General features: G+C 37.9%; 2 protein-coding genes across 4 annotated transcripts; both read right to left on the bottom strand.

Moving 5' to 3' along the window:
* Positions 1-1243: 1243 nt before the first annotated feature.
* On the bottom strand, positions 1244-5493 carry UBC27 (ubiquitin-conjugating enzyme 27). Of its 3 annotated transcripts, XM_068625061.2 has the most exons (7): positions 5328-5349; positions 4045-4362; positions 3758-3942; positions 3557-3605; positions 2225-2384; positions 1996-2085; positions 1244-1583 (listed from the first exon to the last, which is right to left on the bottom strand). In XM_068625061.2, exons 3-7 carry the CDS (start codon positions 3933-3935, stop codon positions 1482-1484), a joined length of 579 nt encoding a protein of 192 aa, XP_068481162.1. In that variant the 5' UTR covers positions 3936-3942; positions 4045-4362; positions 5328-5349; the 3' UTR covers positions 1244-1481. The 3 variants fall into 3 exon arrangements, with proteins under 3 accessions (XP_068481162.1, XP_090151247.1, XP_068481163.1); XM_090295121.1 differs by lacking the exon at positions 4045-4362 and having other exon boundaries at positions 5328-5493; XM_068625062.2 differs by lacking the exon at positions 5328-5349 and having other exon boundaries at positions 4264-4346.
* An 11351-nt stretch (positions 5494-16844) lies between these two features.
* LOC137822317 (uncharacterized) lies at positions 16845-18249 on the bottom strand. The gene is made up of 3 exons (XM_090295676.1): positions 17681-18249; positions 17222-17313; positions 16845-17104 (listed from the first exon to the last, which is right to left on the bottom strand). The coding sequence occupies exons 1-3, from the start codon at positions 18189-18191 to the stop codon at positions 16940-16942; spliced, it is 768 nt and encodes a 255-aa protein (XP_090151802.1). The 5' UTR covers positions 18192-18249; the 3' UTR covers positions 16845-16939.
* Positions 18250-21468: the final 3219 nt, after the last annotated feature.

Below are 21468 nucleotides of genomic sequence, written 5' to 3'. Positions count from 1 at the left end.
GGCCCGCTCGGCTCGACATCGGCCCGGGCCTGAACGACTCAAAATCGGCCCGGGTCCGCCCGAGTCAACATCGACCCGAGCCCGAATGGCTAGACATCGACCCAGGCCAGCTCGGCTCGACATCGACTCAGGCCCGCTTGGCTTGACATCAGTCCGGGGTCGCTCGGCTCGACATCGACCCGGCCTGAACGACTCGACATCGGCCCGAGTCCGCTCGGCTCGACATCGAACCGGGCCCGCTTGACTCGACATCAACTCGGGCCCGCTCGTCTCGACATCAATCTGGGCTCGCTCGACTCGATATAGGCCCAGGCGACTCGACATCGGCCTAGGCCTGGACGACTCGACATCGTCCCGACTTTGCTTGGCTTGACTTTTGCCCGGGCCTGCTCGGCTCGACATCGGCCCGGGCCCACTCAACTCGACATGGGCTCGGACCCACTCGACTCGACATCTGCCCGGGTCTGCTCGACATCTGCCCGGGCCCACTCAACATGACATCTGCTCGGGCCCACTCGACTCGACGTTAGCCCTGGTCCGGTCGTCTCGATATCGGCCCGTGTCCGCTCGACTCAATATCAGACCTGAAAGACTCAGCTCGACATGGGCCTGGATTGGCTCGACCAGACATTGGCATGGACTAACTCAGCTTAATATCGACCAGACCGACTCTGCTCAACTTGGCCCAGGGTTGACTCGGCTCGACTTTGGCCCGAAATGACTTGGCTCAACTTTGGTCCATATCGACTCAATTCAACTTGGGCCCGGACGACTCAGCTCGACGTTGACTTGGGTTGACTTTGCTCAACCTGGGCCTGAATTGTCTTGTCTCAACCTAGATCGGGCCAAGTCAAAATCCAACCCAAAATACAATTTGGATAATTCAAAAATGTATCCAATCTATATCTAATCCATATCCAATTAAATGGATTGGATTTAAAATCCAAAATTATGGATTTGGATTTGAGATAAATCCATTTAAATGGATCAAAACTAATATGGATTTGGAAAATTATGGATTGGATTTTGTAATTTGGATTTTTTTCCCACCCTTAGTTATAAAGAACAAATTAGTCATTTTTAAAAAGTGGGATGATGCAGTAAGAAATCAGAAGAGTGCAGGAAGCAAGTACGTTTTGTTACGGTATTGGGCCTTTGCCAACAATAATTTAATTGTGAAATGGGTTCCAATTCGTAAATCGTCAACACAGTAATTAAATAACTCTCCTATGAAGCAGAAACCTTTGCCAACAAGGTATGTAATTTCATTACTGATATATAATCATAAGAGATAGTCGAGAAGCGAAGTTTCCAAGGAAAAAAGAAGTCAAAAGGTGAACAAAAGGACTATACGATACGTCAAGTATAAATTTATAAGACTCTATAACCTTTTTGTCTATATGGTTCCATCATCTTATGTCACCATGTCATCCTAAACTTCACCATGACAGAACGCTTTAGAAGATACTTCAAACTTGGGACTACAGCAACCTTTCAAGAGCCAAGTTTTCATCACCACCAACAGCTTCCAGAATGTTCCTTACTTGAGCTTCTGGAAATCCCATCTCAACCAGTTTCTGTACCTGTACCAAATTAAAAAGAAATTGCAAGCGTTATAAAATTACCATATACAAGTATTGTCATAATAGATTCATTAACAATGGATATGAAAATAATTACCTAAGTAGCTTAGATATCATTATTTTGCACTATCCATGTGAAAAACACGTCTATATTCTTAAACAGGTTATACATGTAAAAAAAAAACAAGTAAATAATATAATAAAGTGAAGTATATATACATGAAAGTATATGCTTTTGTAAAACAATAAACTACACCACCAATTTATCCAAAACAAATCCATATAAGAAAGTAATAAAGAATGTCCTGCATATGAATGTTAAGACAATGTCACACGGTGGTCAGGACATGTAAATACGCTCAATAATGTGCATCCATATTCCAACAATAAAAAGGGACAACAAGCTTAGTACCTTGTCTTCAATCCCGCGTGTTGATGCCTTGGCAAAACTTTCAGTCCAGTAGCGGGCAGTGCTAACAAATGTCTGATAGTCTTTCAGATACTACATTATCCATAGATAGACAGGATTACAATCACAAAAGTTTATCTAGCATAACTACACATGCATATAATATTCAATATACTGTGCTATAGCATTTCACATAAGCAGAGACACAGCTTCACTACAGAATGAGTCATACCTGCTGTGCCACCACAGCATCTTGAGGATCATCAGGCTGAGGGGCGGAGAGAAGTGCTTGCACAGAAAGAAGTGCAGTCTTCAGAGTGAGTGCCGGGCTCCACTGGTCCTTCAAGATGTCCAGGCAAATAGCTCCACTTTGGCTGCTGATATTAGGGTGCCTTCAATGTTTAACAGAGACAATAAAATCCACACATTAATCAACCAAACATACTGTTTTCTGATAGTAATCCATTTAATGCTATATTTGCATAGCAAAAGAAATAGCTCATTTTATAGAGGCTGAGAGAAAAAATAAACTCAAAATATCAAAAGCTTCTTCGGAACTCCTGATGTGGGGCAACTTAAAACTCGAGTTTGCAACAAAACTTGTGGGGAACTCACTATTCTCCAAATTTGAATGAACACCAAAACAAGTGAGGTATATATTTTGTCAGTTTAAGAATCAATGAGAGAAGTCCGTTTATGTATCATAGCTGGTCTGGTCCCAAGCCCGGTTAATGGAGGAGGGTTGTGTTAGACCCTCGGCAGCCAACACATAAAACTCGTCAATTTACCTAACATAATAACATGAATCACTCACAACAGAAACTTAGCTTATATACACATGATGAAATACAGAACACATCATATCAAAAGATTGAGAGACAAAAAGTATCACACTACCATACTCTATCCTATGAAGAGGATCAGCCTATTGAGCTTCTCTAGTGGGTTAAAATGAACCTCAAGCACCATCAATGACAAAATCGAATCAGGAGGAACCCTAGCACAAAACCACACGACAATTACCTATATCGTCCATGAATATATATGACAACACATTGGTCTAGGAAAAGCTCACCTTCCAGTCCAAACCCCAAGCACATTCTTATATTACATTACAAACTATCAATTTCGCAAACAACAACCCACTTTTTCCCCTTTTCCATACCCACAGAGAGTTGCACATAGATGAAAACAAAAAATTTAACAATATCAGTTTCTTTAAGGACTCAATGCTCCACACCCCTAACATCAAATTTCAGCCCAAAAAAGAAGGATTTAAAAAAAAAGAAAACAGAACAGTAAATAACAATTTATTTTCGTACTGGAAGATGGTTTTGAACTGCATCATTGCATTAAATTAAAAATTGTCAATATATCCCAAACAACAAAGTGTAATAACTTTCCAAACTAGACCAAAACACTTTCTCCCCTTTCCCCTACCCATGGAGAGTTGCATATTTAACAATATCAGTTTGGTTAAGGACTCCGTGCTCCACACACTCACATCAAATTTCGCGAAAAAAAGAAAGAAAACAGAACAGTAAATAACAATTCATTCTCGTACCAAACTTTGGTCTTGAACTGCATCTTGGGGGGTTCAAACGGGTATCCCTCTGTAACGAAAGCAACGAAGCAATAATAAAAAGGCGAAGCGAAAGAAGGAGCCCAACAATTGAGGGGAATTGAAACCCTAGGACTAGGGAAAAACAAAAGACAATTTAGGGTAATGAAAGAAACAGGCAAAAGAAATAAGAAATTTTCGTACCTGGCAATGTGATATCAATCTGAAAAATGCCTCCTTCATAGGGTGTTCCAACAGGACCCGGAATGGTGCCGAATAACTGGACAAGATCGTCGCTTTTCGGACTCACTTTGATGCCCGATCCCTCTGAGTCCTTGCTGCATTCCACCAGCTCCTTCTGCACGCGCGCAAAGTCTATCATCTTCACTCTGTCACCACCAATAACAAAACCCTAGACAGTGAGTCACAGACGGGGAGAACCCAAAAACTCCTCTTATCACGGAAAACAAGAAGAAGAAGAAGAAGTGTACAGAAGAAGCGAGGGGAATAAAGGTCGTGTGGCTTTTTCACTAGCGAGCGAGTGAGTGAGTGAGTGATATATTTTTCCTTTCTCTTTCTTTTTATATATACTACTGTTTTCGGTGGTTACGGAAAACGCCGTTACAATTTCCTTTGGCCGTGCCGGACCGGTGCGGTGAACGAGGGGAGTGACGCGTATTCTCGTAATCTGGTTTTCTTTTAACACTTACATTTAATGTCGAAAAACATGACACCACTCTGAAATTTGTTACCGAACCAAGTGTTTGATTTGAAGGCCCCGTGAATTTCCATGGAATTTCTGTTCAACACTGCGACAAATAATTTTCTACTTAAAAATATTATTTCCATCTTATTCAAAAAATTATTTATTCAATCCATCTTAAACCAAATAAATCATGAGATATAATTCGATAATAAAGAATTCGTACCAATATAATAAATAAAAAATAGTGGTGGGTGGACTTTTTTTTTTTAATTTCTTGCAATGTTTTGTTAGACACTCTTTATAATATCTACTTTTCTCTACAAATACGTATAGAAAATTTGAATATTTTTTCTACAACAATAAATACTGTAACCTAATTTTTCGTATATCCATTGGATCTAATGCAATTTTATCTTAAAATTAAAAGACTCTCTATTAATAATCTTTAATTATTACATACATTTTAATGTACTAGTTAATATTAGTTAGTGTAGATATAAAAAGTATTTTTTAAACAATTTTAAGTATTGTATTTACGAAACCTAATAAATTATGAAATTAATAATTGAAATGTGAATTTATGTATCACTTTTCGTTAGAATCTCTATATATAAATATATTATCACATACAAAATAATATTTAAAAGCTTGATTCGTGTACATGTATATATATTGCAGTAATAATACATATTTTAAAACTAAAAGATGAAAGTAAAAGTCAAACATCAATTAATGAATAATATAAAATATTAATATTATATTAATACTTGTATTAAATTAGTTATTTAAAATATATTTTAAAAATATTTATATTATATGTAAGAATATATTTTTGAGTATTGGAAAATAAGATTTTGTTTAATGTTTGATGTTATGTATCACTATGACTCAGTAAGTATTATTAAAAGAAAAAAAATAAAGAGAATGCAAACTAGTATGGGTACTAGGCTAAGACCTATACTTAGTGAAGAAAAGAATCAAATTACATCAAGCAGAGAACTAGGAAATTTACACTTATTATGAAAAAATTCTAAAAAAAATGCTAGGAGGCAAGGTATTATGCCACACCTGTTCCTGTTCCTGGTGATGAATAGACCCTAGCAGTGGTGGTGGGTGAGTGTTGCTGAGGGGTTGGCACCGCTTGGTGCTTTGTGGGTTGGAAGACTCCGCTTGGCTAGGTGCTGCTGTGCGATTCACTCCTTCATTTGTTTGGGACGTGCAACTCTTGGATTCCAAGTGGCTCCATTATTGGAAGGTAGTGTTCTTTTGCTCTCCATAATCTTGTTGTCCATGATTTGGTATTGAGTTACGTTACATCCACGTTTGGGTTCTTGAGTGCGGGAGGTGTGTAGCCAAGGGTGTAGTTGGATTGCACCGCTGCTAGTGGGCCATTCACGTTAACAGGTGCGTGACCAAGGGTGCACTTGGTTTGAACCTTTGCTAGTGGGTCACATTTGCAGTTGGAGTCCCGTGTGATTCGCTTGGTGCGTGTAGAAAAATGGGGCTGGAGTTGGTGCCTGATCTACTGGGCAAAGGCTTTTTGGTGTTTAGCGTGGCCAAGATTCTTTCCAAGAATTGCTTGGTTTCTGTTCTTGTTGATCACGTTTTCTGGTGCAGAGTTGGTAGGCATGCTGTTGGTCAATTCTAAAGCGGTGGTGGGCTCCGCTTTCTTTTTGGTGCAACATGGCGGAGGAATCAACTGGTTTTCAGATACCATGGAGCTGTTTGAAAGAAAAAGAATTTGTGCCCAATATCAAAAGTCTAATTGCTGAAGAAGTTTACTCGGCCTATCTCGAAGAATGTAAGAATCACCTGAATGGTAGAGTGGTGTTTTCCAAAGGAGATCAACCCTTGACTCATCTCGAATTCACCAAGAAATTGTAAATAATATGGAAAGCAATTGGTTTGGTTGAGTTTGAATTTGCTTCTTTGGAAGAGATGAGGAGAGTTCTTGTTGTTGGCTTCTTGTGGTTGTTTAATCTACAATGAAAATACCAAAACTCAAGCATGGTTAGGTTTCATGGTTTGCCTCTTGAATATTGGCAACAATGGCTATCTTCTCTATTGCTAGAAGAATTGGTACACCCTTAGCTTTAGATGATTGTACTATGAAGAAAACCCGTGGCTTTTATGCTAGAGTTCTCATAGATATTGATTTACTCTCCTCTTTGCCTAATCAGCTATTGGTAGAAAGGCCTAGTTATGCTTTCATTGCTGTAGTATGAAAGATTGCCTCTTTTCTGCAAACATTGCAAGATGATAGGTCAAGACATTGGTAAGTGTAGAACTTTGCAGGTACAGAATTCAGCTGCTACTGCTAATGTTGTTGAATCTGTTATTCCATCTACGGATAAGACTACAGCAGAATCACAAACTCTTGAAGTGGTTGATATCATTGAAAAGGATAATCCTAACTTTGAAATTACTCCTATTATGAGCACTGATTTCTCTACAGAAAGGGTTGTTGTTGTTGCTACTAAGAGCAATGTTGTCTCTGTAGAAAAGAACTCTTCAACAAACCCTTCTACTACTGTCTCTATAGAAAAAATATCTACAACAAACTCTGTTGCTTCTGCCAACAAAAGAGTTGATGAAGCTGCTACAATAACCATGTCTCCAACCAGTTTTGCAGTGGACTCCTTAGCGAGAATGCCTTCTCTAGAAAGCATTGATCATCTTGATGAATCCCAGCAAAAAGTGGCAGATGTTGCTGATCTGATATTGGATCATGCCACTGCTACTTCATAGCAGCAAGTGCAAGACCAGTCTGCTGAAAATCTCTAGGTTCCTAAAAATATAATACCTTTACATAATCAATTTTCTTCTTTAGCAGGTATGGAAAATGAAGAAGCAGCAGAGGCTTTTTCTCCTCTTGGTCTGAATGCTGATACACAAAACTTCATTGAGGAAAGCAAATTGGCTTCTAAATTCTGGTCTAATCAGATTGAGGCAAAGGAAAAAGCTAGTGATAATGGGGATGATATTGTGTAGACCATAAGAAGACCTGGGCACCCTTCTAAGGTTGGTAACAAATGAAACAAAAAGACTCCTAAGGCAGTCTCAACTAAGAAGAAATGATGATGGTCCCTTGCTTTTTCTGGAATGGGGCTTGTTAATAAAAAATAAATGGATATGTTGTTTAATCTACTTGAACAACATAAGCCTATTCTTCGTTTTCAGTGATGAACCTATGATTGTCTACATCGATTCTCTTTTTAAAGTTGTGAACTTACAGTTGGTTGCTCACTCTCAAATCATGAATAAAGTAGCTAAGTTATTGTATTTTGTTGCCAACAACTTATTTCAAAGTTTCAAGGTTGGATCTCAATTCATTACTGTAAATTGCCTTTTGCATCTTAAAAGTTTCAATTTTGCAGGTGTTTATGGGCCAACACCTATACGGCCATAAAAACCTTATGGAGTGATCTTAATTGTCTTATTGTCCCTGATGCATCCTTAGTGATTTCAATGTTGTTCTTTCTAATGACGATTGTAAAGGTGGGATTTCCCTAATCAAGTATCTTGTATTGAGTTTCTTGATTGAATTAATTCTAATAATTTGTTAAACATGCCTTTTTCTGGTCCTTGTTTCACCTAGAGTAATGTCAAGGTCAGAATAAGATTGTTTCACCTAGAGTAATGTCAAGGTCAGAATAAGATTGATAGAAGGTTGGATAGAGTCCTTTACAACCTTGATTGTCTTGATCAGTGGGTTTCTTGCAAGTACAAGGTGTTGTTTAAAAGTTGTTCATATCACTCTCCTCTTCTTGCTTGTCTCTCCTCTTCTACTGAGTAACTCAAGACTGCTTCTTTTTGGTTCTTCAAAATGTGGCTTGAAAACCCCAGTTGCTTGGAAACGGTTAAAAATTATTAGGATGAATAGATCAAAGGTGGTTGCCCTATGTTGACCCTCCACCTCAAGCTCAAAAGATTGAAAGTTTTGCTCAAAGGATGGAACAAAACTGTGTTTGGGAACATTCATTTTGTGGTGATTGAGAAACAACAATCCCTCCTGCCATGTAGAAAAACTTGGAAGATGCTACTAGAAGGAATAAAGAGTCTCTTACTGCTCAGGAATCTAAATCTCGTGAGAATTTAGACCATGTTCTTCACCGTGAAGACTTATTTTGGCAAGAAAAAGCTAGAATATTATAGTTTAAAGATGGACGATAGAAATACTTCTTTCTTTCATAATGTGGTGAAACGTAAGAATAATAATACTAAGATTAATAGACTAAGAGTAAATAATTCCTTTTTAATGACCCGCATATTGAGTATGGGTGTCATGAACTCAATTTTTCAAAATCCAATCTAATCCAATAAAATTAATTGGATTTAGAATCCATATCCATTTTAACTAGATTAAATTTATATGGATTTTTTCCAATCCATTTTAAATGGATTAAATCTAGATTAAATTCACTTTGTTAATTAGATTAAATTCACTTTGTCAATTAGATTAAATCCACTTTGTTAATTAGATTAAATCTATCTATATATGGGTCCTGACCGACTTAGCTTGAAAAGTTCTGGGTCCAATTGTCTCGACATGTACTTTGACCCACTCGACTCGACAAGGACTTTGGCCCACTCGACTCGACATGGAAACTATCTGACTCAATTTTACAATGACCAAGCCCGACTCGACCTGGGCCTAGCCCCACTCAGCCTTGGTCAACTTGACTCTATATGGGTTCGTTGGTGACTCAACTCGACATCGGCCCGGACCGGCTCTGGTCGACATCTGCCCGGGCGACTCTGATCGACATCAACCTAGGTTGACTCTGCTCGACATTGACCTGTGTTGACTCTGCTCGACATCGACCTAAGTTGACTCCCCTCAACATCACCCCAGGCTGACTCCGCTCGACATCGCCCTGGGCCGATTCCGCACGACATCGACAAATCCGAAAATCGACCTGAGCCGACACTGGTCGACTTTGGCCCAGGCCGACTACGCTCGACATCGGCCCGTGTCAACTACGCTCGACATCAACCCTAGCCGACTCCCCTCAACATCGGCCCAAGTCGACTCCGGTTGAAATTTGCTCGGGTCGACTTCGCTCGACATCGGCCTAGGCCGACATTGGTCGACTTCAGCCCGCGCCAACTCTTCTAGACATCGGCTTGTGCCGACTCCGCTCGAAACTGACCTGGGCCGACTCCACTCGAAACTGACCCTGACCGACTTCGCTCGACATCTTCTCGGGCTGACTCCGCTCGATAACGGCCCCGACCGACTCCGCTCGACATCGGCCTGTGCCGACTCTGTTCGAAACTGACCTGGATCGACTCTGCTCGACATCGGCCCAGACCGACTCCGATCGACATCGGCCCGGACCGACTCCGCTCGACATTGGTTCGGGCTGACTCTGCTAACCAACGGCCTAGGCCGACTCCGCTCGACATTAGCCCGGGCCAACTCTGCTTGACATCGACCAGGGCCAACTCCGATCAACATCTGCTTGTGCTGACTCCGCTCGACATCGACCTAGACCGACTCCAAAAATCGTCCTGGGTCGACGCTGGTCGATTTCGTCCCAGACCGTCTCTGGTCAATATTGTTTCCTGTCGACTTCGGTCAACATCAACCCGGGTCGACTTCGATTGACATCTGCCCAGGTCGATTGCGGTTGACATGGGTTCGCTCGGGCCATCTCAGCTCGGCATCGACCCAGGCCAACTCCCCTTAACATCGACCTGGGCCGAGTCCGTTCGACATCGACCTGGACCGACTTCGCTCGACATCTACCTGGGCCGACTCCGTTCTACATTGGCTCGGGCCGACTCTACTCGACATCGACTCAAGCCTACTCTGATCGACATCGGCCTAGATCCATTTCGCTCGACCTTAGTCGGTCTGGGCCGACTTTGCTCGACATTGGCCTAGGTTGATTCCACTTGAAATCGAACTGGGTCGACTCTGCTCGACATCGGTCAGGGCCGACCCCGTTCGACATCGATCCGGGCTGACTCTGCTTGACATCAGTCCGGGTCGACGATGCTTGACATTGTCCCGGGTCGATGTCGAACCAAGTCGGCCCGGGCCGACATCGCTCGACATGGGCTCTGATTGGCACTGCTTGACATGGACCTGGGTCGACGAGGCTCGACATTATTCTGGGTCAATGCTGCTCGACATCGGCCCCAACCGACTCACCTCGATATCGGTTTGGTCTGACTTGACCCTGACCAAATCGGCTCAACACCAGCCTTGGCCGACTCGGCTCGGCATTGTCCCTGGCTTACTCTGATCGACATCGGATCATGTTGAGCTAGCCTGGCAACAGCCTGGGCCGACGTAGCTCGACATCGCCTTGCTTGATTTGACTCGGCATCATCCCGGGTGGAGTTGGCTTGACAGGGACTTAGTCTGACTCGTCTCAGTATCAGATATGGGCCCGGGTTGACTTTGATTTGGGCCTACTCGATTCGACATGAGTTCAAGCCGACTTAGCTCAACATGGGCCCGTATTGACTCTGCTCAACCTGGGCTTGGGCCAAGTCAAAATCCAATTTGGATAATCTAAAAATGTATTCAATCTATATCTAATCCATATCCAATTAAATAGATTAGACTTAAATTCCAAAAATATAGATTTGGATTTGAGATAAATCCATTTAAATGGATTAAAAGTAATATGGATTTGGATCAATTATGGATTGGAATTTCCAATTTGGATTTTTTGCCCCCCCCTTAATATTGAGGATTATATTTTGGTTTTAGGGTTTAGGGTTTAATTCTTCTCCTACAGGGAACATGGAGGAGTTTATCAAATTTTATATTCCTACTGTTATTTCTACTGCAAATAATAATATGCTTATTAAATGCCTTGATGATAAGGATATCAAGGAAGTTGTTTTTAGTCTTAAGTCCAACAGTGTTTCTAGTCCTAATGGTTTTGGGGTACTTTCCATCACTCTAGTTGGGATATTTTTAATATTGATGTTCAGAGTTGTTTGTCAATTTTCTATACAGAATTGGATTCTCTCTCGTATGAACAATAATGTGGTCTCCTTGATTCCTAAAATTAATGAGGCTGACTCCATCAAAGACTTAAGACCTATTTGTTGTGGCCAACTTTATATTCAAATTCATTTATAAGGTCCTTAATGATAGGCTTGTGGTGGTTATTTCTGATATTGTTTATCCTAATCAGCTTGAGTTTGTTAAAAGGAGACATATACATAATTGTATCAACACTGCTCTTGAAGTTGTTAATCTTCTTTCCAGAAAGGCTAGAGGTGTGAATGTGACTTACAAAATTGATATCTATAAGGCTTTTCATACCCTCCTTTGGTCCTTTCTCTTGCAAAGTCTTGAAAGGATTTGGTTTTCACCATTCTTTTATTACTTGGATCCATGTTGAAGGAGGACCATCCAACACCATTCACATATCTAACTCGGGCTATGATTAGAAGAATAGAGAAAGGTGACAATAGTCAGAAGACTCTCCTTATGTGCTCCATTATATGTCATAGTCATACAATTAGATAAGTAATAGAATATACTTGTATATTAATTTATTAATATTATTTATATTATTAATGTTATTATTACAAGTATTATTTATTTTATTATATTAATAATATTACTAATATTATTATTATTATTAATATTATTCATATTATTAATAATATTATTTATATTATTAATTTTATAATATTAATAAAATGTATTATTAGTTATGATTATTATTATTTTAAAAATATTAGTTATGATTTTATAATTATTTATATTATAATAATATTTTTAATATTATGTATATAATTATTATGACGATAGTAGATAGGTAATAAAGATTCGTGGATAATAGTTTGTCGGTAATAATTAGTAGGTAATAAAGATTTGTAGGTAAATAATTGGTAGGTAACAAAGATCCATGGGTAATAGCTGGTAGGTAACAAAGATCTGTGGGTAATAGTTGGAAGGTAATAGAGATCCGTGAGTAAAAGTTGGTAGGTAATAAGATCTGTGGGTAATAGTTGGCAGGTAATGCTGAATTTACCTACGGATTCAGATTTGTGGGTAATATCCGTAGGTAATATTGTCCATGGGTAATATCTGTAGGTAATGTTTTTCGTGGGTAATATCCGTAAGTAAAGCTGAATTTTCCTACAAATTCAAATCCTTGGGTAAAAATTCGTAGATAATACTGATTTTTTTTGTAGTGATAGCACCACTCATGCCGACCATATTCACCATCTTTGCCCATGTTTTTTCCTTACTTCGCGAGCATCATCTTTTTGCTAATCTCAATAAATGTACGTTTTGTCAAGATACTTTCATTTTTCTCGTTTTCCTTATCAGGAAAAATGGGGTTCAAGTTGACCCCACCAAAATCCAAGCCATCCAGGATTGGACCACTCCACAAACAAGTCAATGATATTTAAAGTTTTCACGGTTTCATTGGGTTTTATCACTGTTTTGTTCCTAATTTCTTTACCATTGTTGCTCCCCTTAACAATATTGTCAAAAAGGATGTTCCTTTTCAATGGGGACCTAAATAAGACGCTGCCTTCCAAACTCTCAAAACTTGCTTAACTCAAGCACTTGTTTTAGCTCTCCCTGATTTTTCCTCTACCGTAGAAATCAAATGTGATGCTTCCATTATCGGAATCGATGTTGTCTTAACTCAGCATGGTCATCCTAAAAATTCAAAGGTGCAACTTTGAGTTATCCTACATATGATAAAGAACTATATGCGTTTATCCATGCTCTTCATACTTAGCACCATTACTTAGTCACCAAAGAGTTCATTATCCATACCGACCATGAATCTTCAAAATATCTTCGGGGTCAGCATACACTCAATAAAAGACATGCCAAATGGGTCAAATTTTTGGAACAATTTCATGTCATTAAACACAAACAAAGCTCCCAAAATATCATGGTTGATACTTTGTCTCGCCATCATTTATTACTCAATGTCCTCGGGGCTCAAGTTTTAGGCTTTGATCACATTAAGAAATTATACCATTCTGATGACCATTTTTCTGTCATCTTTTCTAAATGTCTTCAGAAACCATTTGATGGTTTCTCTCTCTCCAATGGGTATCTCCTTTCCAAAGGAATCCTCTGTATTCCTAATAGCTCCATTCGTCGGTTACTAGTTACAATGAGTCAATAAGGTGGTTTGATGGGTCACCATGAGGTTGATAAAACGCTCTCCATTTTAATTTTATTTTTTTTTTGGCCTCATATGCTGGTTGATGTTTAAAAACATTGTTCTAAATGCATTGCTTGTTTACAAGTTAAATCTAAACTCAAACCCTATGGCCTTTACATTCTTTTACCCATTGGGAAGATATTAGTATGGACTTCATCCTCGGTTTACCTCACACACCTCAGGGTTTTGATTCTAATTTTATCGTCGTTGATCGTTTTAGCAAAATAGCTCATATTATTGCATGTCATAAGGTTGATGATCCTAGCTTCTTTTGGAAAAATCTTCTTCAAAGAAATTATTTGATTGCATGGTTTACCCAAAACCATTGTGTTTGACCATGATGTTAAATTCCTTAGTCACTTTTGGAAAACCTAATGGTCTAGAGTCAGCACAAAGCTAGATTTCTCCACCATTTGTCGTCTCTAAACTGATGGACAAGCTGAGGTGGTTAATCGTTCTCTCTCTACCTTGTTACGAGCCCTTTTACATGATCAAAAAACCACCTGGGATGACCTTCTTTCTCACGTTGAATTTGCATACAACTATGTTATCCATCACACCACTAATCTTTCTCATTTTCAAGTTGTGTATGAGTTTAATCCTCGCACACCCCTCAATATCCTCTCTTTGCCAGATACTCAGTCTTTTCTACACACTAACGGTATTTCCAAAGCTGAGTTCATAAAACAATGTCATGCCAAGGTTAAGCGTCGTATTGAGGAACAAACACAAAAATATGAGATATACCATAATAAAGGCCACAAGAAAATCTTTTTTGAAGAAGATGATTGGGTTTGGCTACACTTATGGAAATATTGTTTTCCCTCCCAACGCTAATCCAAACTTAGTCCCAAAGGAGATGGTCCCTTTCAAGTTTTGAAACGCATCAATGACAATGCTTACCAGTTGGATCTTCCCGATACTTATGGTGTTTGTCCTACTTTTAATATTACTGATCTTTCTCCTTTTTCAGGTGACATTCCCACAAATCATTAACCGGATCTGAGGATAGATCCTTTTCAAGGGGGAGAGCCTGATGGAGGACCATCCAACACCATTTACATATGACCTCTAACTCGGACTATGACTAGAAGAATAAAGAAAGGTGACAATAGTTAGAAAACTCTTCTCGTTATATCTCCTAGTCATACAATTATATAAATACTAGAATATACTTGTGTAGGATTTACATTTCACTTTTCCTTAGAGTATTTTATAGATGAAATAAGGATACTCTAGAAACCTTAACTTGTCACACAAGTAAGGGCTTCTAGAGCACCTTAAAAGAATGCATAGGGCTTTCTTAAGCCACCATACTCACCATAGTTAACTCTACTTAACTAGAGTTATGGTAGCTTAAGGAACAAGTCACCTTCATCTATAAACACTCTAAGATTCATACATGTATTCAAATTTGCAATTAATTGAATTAAGTATTCTGAAATGAAGCTCATTCTCTCTCAAATCTCTCTTTGCTAGTGAGTCTTTTATGGCCTAGCCATCCTTAAAAGGTTGGCCAAACCTCATTTCCCTTCATTGCACCTTCAACCACCGAAAGCCTAACACCTTCATTGCCATTCGGTGCTCCTCTCTTTAAATCCTTTCGCTGCATTGCTCCATTCAATCCCACAATCAAGAACTTGGATTGCATCACATGTTATCCTTCATTCAACTATGCTCTCCATTAGGATTAATGGAAACCTAGTTGGTCTCTTCCCTTGTAACTGTGTATATGTTAAAATGTTCATAATTAAAGTCTTAAAGGACAACAGTCTTAAAGGACCACAATCTTAAAGGAGAACATTCTTAAAGGACTGTAATCTTAAAAGAACGCAATGAATATTTTAATCGATTAAATTATCGAATTAATTTGTTAAAATTACTTTAAACCTTAAGTAAATATGTCTAAGTGTTTCTAGTTTGTTAAATGATATTTTAAATAGATTGAAATTACTTATGTTATTAGAATGTTTTATCAATCTGTTTTTAACAAGTTGAAATAATGATTTGATTTGTTGATTTCACTAGTAAGTGAATTTAACAAATTATTTTGAAGTTTTAATATATTTAAACTGACATCATAACTCTCATTTATGAAACATTTAAAAAGAGAGGAGAAATTTTGAGCGAAAAGTGAGAGAATAAATTTTACATCTAAGAGTTATATATTTTGAGATCAAAATTGTGTTATTGAGAATTCTTTGCAAGTCTTGAGATCATCTTGAATAAGTGAATTCGTTTTATTGTATTTGTTTGTGAGTTAATTACAAGATGTTTTGCTGAATAGGGTGCTCAGTTTTGAAGAACTGTAATAGAGTTTTATAGGGTCTCTTTATAATATGTTCTTAAGGTGCAAGAAGTAATTCTTGATCACATGTAATCTAAATTTTGTTGAATTTAATCTGAACTATGAACCAATATAAATATGTTGTATCTTTCTTCCTCCTTTGTTACATTCGTTGTTTTACATTACTGTTAATTGTTCAAAAAAATGAATCTGTTAAAATGACATACTATATAATCCTTTACTATGTTGATTTAACATAATTTTCAACTGACCAAAAGATTCTTTGTTTTACATTACTGTTAATTGTTCAAAAAATGAATCTGTTAAAATGACATACTATATAATCCTTTACTATGTTGATTTAACATAATTTTCAACTAACCAGAAGAGGTTTCACAAGTTCCCCCTTCCTTAAACTTGGTCATATTTTATTGGTTTCTTCGGTTAAGCTTTAGTAGGTGAGTTGGAGAGTATATTGTGACTAAAAATCCAAGATTAACAATAATAACATATGAAGTCCAAATAAACTTAATTAAATGAACTTAAAATAGTAAATTTATTCATAATTATAGTTAAAGAAAACTATGATTAAAATTTTTATAAGTATAAATAAAATTTTCATTAGGTTTTGGCTATTGATGTCTCATCTTCCCTCCTCGCCAAAAATCCAAACAAAATAGTTGGAAATATATCAAGTTTCATTTGATTCATAGCTTATCTTTGTTGACCTCATTCTTTTCTAAGCCTGCAGTTTGATCATGTGTTTTTCTTTACAAAGGAATTGCTCTCCAGCATTGGAATGCTAAGTAAATATTTGGGAACCCATAGATTGTGTTTGATTCAGTTTTTGTTTAGTAGATTTTAAGAACACCTTTATAAGTCAAAATTTTAAAGCTAAAGTTTAGAAAATGAAAATAACTAAAATTGATTTACACACGAGTAGTAATATCATTATACAGACCTGAGAAAAAACTTAAAGTAAAAAAGAAATTAATTAACACACCGGACATTAGTCACATAGATGAATAAACTAAAGAAACAGATATTATTACGTGGTACTTTTCAGAGGCAGGCAGGTATATCACCTATCAGTATATGATGATTAATAAGAACTTAAGAACATTCAACAGCCCAAGAAAAAAAAAAAAAAACATAGGTATTATAAATAAATTTTAATTTTTGTTTTCACCTAAGTGCAGTAATCATTAATCATTAATTACTAATTAGTGATATGTAAGAAGATGTCTTCCGTCAACAGTGCCTGTGCAAACCAACACTGGTGGCTTCTTTCGGTTCATATGCTTAACGTAGAGTAGATTCTTCTTCATTGCCTGTTTCATTTTTCCTTTTCTACTCGAAGCTGATTTGATCTTAACAATCTGAAGCATCTAATAATGAGAGACTCTCAGATTAAACTCAAATTAATGGTTTTACAATTATGTTAATACAACTACACTAATTAGATAACCAATTCACAAAATACTGAAAACAGCTTATATATATACCTCGTTGGAGTTTCCTGTGTTCCCAGCTGAAACCAATACTAAGTTTTCCATACTATTACTGAGTGACTTTTGGAGTTGGTTCTCATCATCAGCTGCATTTGACAAAATGAAAGAAAATTATAACAGAGTTGGAGATCATTATGTTTATGATCTTTTCATTGTTTTTCCATATATAACTAAGTATTTTTAATAAAAAAACTAGACTATTTGTCACATACAAATTGACCAGCAACATAATGCACACAACATGCAATAGTTTCTTTTAATAAAAGTTGTTAAATGAAAACGTAGCACCGATCCATTTCAAAAGAAACGGTCAAAAACATAATAAAAAAGATGATGTTAACAACCTATAAGATTAGAATTAGAAAGATAAACAACATTTTACTGAAATATATATAGAACAATTTTGAAATTCTCAAATCACAATTATAAAATGATAGTTTTTAAAAATTATACCTAGATCCTTTGACTCAGGAAATTCTTCCTCCTTCTTGTTCTTGGATTCTATGCAATAAATTTTGAAACTGGGAGATGATGGACCTATATTTCTTCCACTTTCAATGTCGTCGTCATCTTCATCTTCGTCCTCTTCGTCATCACTGCCATACGTTGCATTCCCTTGCTGCAGCCATGCACTCTTCACGTTCTCATCCTTCTTTCCAACATCTCTCCCTTTTTCTTCATTGTATAACTCATTATGCTGTTTCCCGGGTTCAGAAACTGGCACTGGAACCACTTTGGAGACTCTTTCAACATGTTTGTCTTTTCTAATGTCATTCAGAGAACCCTTATTACTGTCGCCACCATAATTTTCTTCATAATATTGAGACTTTCCACCATCTACACTACCATCAAAATTCAGCTCCTTCTTTTCACTCCTGCGTCTCAACTCTTCAATTCTGCTACGGACCCTAGCAGGCAACACCTCCCCTCCTTTTCCATTCAACCTTGAATTGTTGGACCCCATTTGGATCAGAAGAATTAATTCTGATCTGCCACGGTTCACACTTGGAACAAGGTGAAGGATTATGAGGGCGTTGTGTGCATGTTGCAATTGAATAACAACATACAGTCTGTGTATACAGTTGTTAATTTATTGGTGATCAAATATAGTACAAAAAACGATTGGATATTGTGCATCTACGTTGTCTGTCGCATAGCATTATATGATAAGGCACACACACACTAACGTAACCTCAACATACTAACGTTACGGATTTGAAACATAAAACCTGGATCTTCAAACTGGGTTCTGTGGCGTAACTGGTTCTGCTATTTTTGATCAACACAATCATACTTTCTAAACGTGGAAATTCAGGACAAGACAACTTTTGGGCACACACAAAAATCTCATGTAAAAATTGAATTTCTATTTCAACTTCCTACTATATATATTTAACCTTTATATACAAATAGTTTTATTTAACTATTTTTTAACTTCGAGTGCCTATAAATTTTAAATTTTTATCATCACAAAATGATTTTTTAATGCTGGAACCATGGCAAATTCTATCACATAATCACTAAGTGGGGATAAAAACGTTTTTTTAAAATAAAATTTATCAAAATGAAATTATTATTTAACGTTTTTAATCATTGGTTTTTTTAACTGAAATCTCCAATATTTTATTTTTAATTATTTGATATAATAAGAAGCTATTTATTTGATCCCATTCTAATTCTAATGGTTTATTTTGGAGTAATGATACCTCCATTCACAAATAACAACTGTATACACTCAAGTCAGCATCTAACCTTAATTTTATTCATTAATTTTTGCATTCTCTTTCAATTGAAATAATCTTGTACCTGTGTCACCCAACGAGTCAAATTACTCGATTACGGTAGAATTATTCAATTACGGTGACCGACCGATCGTAAAACATTTAAAGTAGTTAGAGTTAAAATAATTGTAAAGACTCTTTGAGAATCAGAGACACGTCCCATCAAATCTGGGTAATGCCTCAAAAAATCAGGAAATTCCCTTAAAAATAAGCTAACATTCATATATGATTGATTCATTCCATTACAACAAATAGTCCATGATCAAACACTATAAATAAATTCTCTTTAGAGGACTAAGGTACACTTTGAATCAGTTCTTAATATATACTCTAAATACTGAGTACTTACTTGATCGTCGGAGTACCTTTTGCAAGTCAACCCTGACCGAGCACCAAAAAATTAAGGAAAAAGACTTAGAGTGAGGAGTCAACAATTGAATAGTTAGTTCCAGGTACTATCTAAACCCACTTTGTCTACACAAGTACAAATCTTTTATAGAATCACTATAAAGATAATGAGGTTTAGTTGTCATGCACATGCATTGGACATGCCCCACGTTAATAATTTTTAAAAATAACAAAGTAATATTAATTAATTTGTATCGACCAAATAAACACTAAATAAAATAGTAAATTTATGGAGGATGCATTTGATCATGATAGATTCTCGTCTCGACAAAATTTGTCAAACACCCTTTTTGACCATGCCTAGGTTTTAGAATAGCCTATTGCAGAAGATTATCCGCTTTCACAGGTTGCTACGACTGCTATTGATAAGGTTCCTGCTTTCCAATCTGTTTTGTTGTTGTTCCATCTCCGCCAAGGAAGAGTTCTCCTATGAATGAAAAATCACTTGTTGTTGCCAAAACTCTACTTCCTAATAATAGTATGTTGGCTCTGCAAAATCCTTTTTCATCCTTTGTTGGTTTAGAAATTGCAGATGCGACAGGTGGCCCGAATACTGGAAAGCCAATTATCCCGACTCCAATTGTTGATTTACATCATAGTGAGCAAATAACTGTAGAAAAACATGTGGCATCTAAATTTTTGGTTTATGATAGTGAGGCTGAGGAAAATGTTAGTGATAATAGGGAGGATATTGTACGCACCACTAGGAAACCAGGGAGACCGCCCTAAAGGGGCTAGTAAATAAATAAAAAAAGGTGTTAAGACAGTTCCATCCAAAAAGTTGCAATGAAGTTTTCTTGTTTTTTTTAATGCCAAAGGCCTGACAAACCAAAAAACTGTGGAGATGTTGTTTAATTTACTTAAACAACATAAACATCTTCTTGTTTTTATTGTTGAACTCATGACGTCTTACACTAATGCTTTGGATGTTCTTTTCTGTACCGCCCTGGTAGTCGGAAGTGATGACGTGGCATCCAGCTACAGTATAGGCGTGTTGACAAGGCGCCAGGTTGGCAGAAGGGAAGGAAGTCGGGGGGCTCGTGAAGTCGCCAGTTATTAAGTTGGCGTGTTCCGATCTCCAGCATACCAGAATCGGCGATCACCGGGTTAAAGATGAAGTCGCCAGATGTAAACTCAGGCGACCTAGTGATTGGAGATCGGAAGAGCAAGCACATCGCCAGAGATGAAGGTGGTGCAGATTATGAAGGCGGCCGGCGAGACCACAGGGAAGGTGTACGAAGGCACCCTAACTCGCCAATTCCAGTAGAGATCGCACTCCCAAGTTAGCTATGCACTGGGCAGTACCATGCATAAATAACTTAGCCAAAATGAGAGTAGAAGCAGCGCCCAAGTCAAGGAGGCTCCAGATGATGGCACGTGTACAGTTGGATGCGAGCCACGTGTCTAAATCTGTAAGTACCAGGAGAGAGAAAGTGACCAAGTATATAAGAGTTCTCAACGAACTTTCTGGGGTACGCACGTTCAGATTATACTCTTTACGCTTGCGAGTTCTAGAGCACACTGTGAGAGAGAACATTGCACGGTTCCTTGAGATTTTTGGAGCGTTCTTGCTCTCAGTATTCTGTGGTTCGGTCACTGACTTGGGCGTTGGAGTGCGATCGGCCGCAGGGGCGCCGCTCTGTTCTTTTGCAGGTTCTTGAGGTGGATCTTGGAGAAGGACGGACGTTTGAAGCGGTGCGCAAGTCGATCCTTTGACGAGGCAGGTTTCAACGCTCTGGTCAACAGGCAGGATCATCAGGCGCCCACCGTGGGGCCGTGTAAAACTTGTTCCCATCCGCAGCGAGAGTCTTGGAGGTTTTCGTAGCTTTCTGTGTGGTTGTGTGCTGGTGCAACTGTTGTTCGCTGTTCATCTAGCTTTTGTTCAGTGTTTCTCACGTTTTCCACCGTTCGTTTGAGGTTTTGTTCGGTGAAGTGAGGTTTTCTGCTGTTTACGCGTGATTTGTTCGGTGGAATTCGAGCTCTTCGATTTGTTCGATTTTTTTTTTCGTGGAAGAAGCGGTGGTTTCTGGTGGAGTTCCAAGTTTTTTTGAA

The sequence above is a fragment of the Phaseolus vulgaris genome, chromosome 9 (genome assembly GCF_051622355.1).
Source record: "Phaseolus vulgaris cultivar YP4 chromosome 9, ASM5162235v1, whole genome shotgun sequence".
Lineage (NCBI taxonomy): Eukaryota > Viridiplantae > Streptophyta > Magnoliopsida > Fabales > Fabaceae > Phaseolus > Phaseolus vulgaris.
The sequence above is the reverse complement of the archived record's forward strand: the minus strand, read 5'-3'. Positions and strand labels throughout refer to the sequence as shown.

Excerpts from the sequence above, each read along its gene's own strand:
- LOC137822317 (XM_090295676.1), bottom strand. The coding sequence starts at position 18,191 with ATGGGGTCCAACAATTCAAGGTTGAATGGAAAAGGAGGGGAGGTGTTG. Across the intron at positions 17,314-17,680 it reads TCCTGAGTCAAAGGATCTAG|CTGATGATGAGAACCAACTC; the intron begins GTATAATTTTTA and ends TGTCAAATGCAG. Across the intron at positions 17,105-17,221 it reads ACACAGGAAACTCCAACGAG|ATGCTTCAGATTGTTAAGAT; the intron begins GTATATATATAA and ends TCTCATTATTAG.
- UBC27 (XM_090295121.1), bottom strand. The coding sequence starts at position 3,935 with ATGATAGACTTTGCGCGCGTGCAGAAGGAGCTGGTGGAATGCAGCAAG. Across the intron at positions 3,606-3,757 it reads GATTGATATCACATTGCCAG|AGGGATACCCGTTTGAACCC; the intron begins GTACGAAAATTT and ends CTTTCGTTACAG. Across the intron at positions 2,385-3,556 it reads CAGTTCAAGACCAAAGTTTG|GCACCCTAATATCAGCAGCC; the intron begins GTACGAGAATGA and ends TAAACATTGAAG.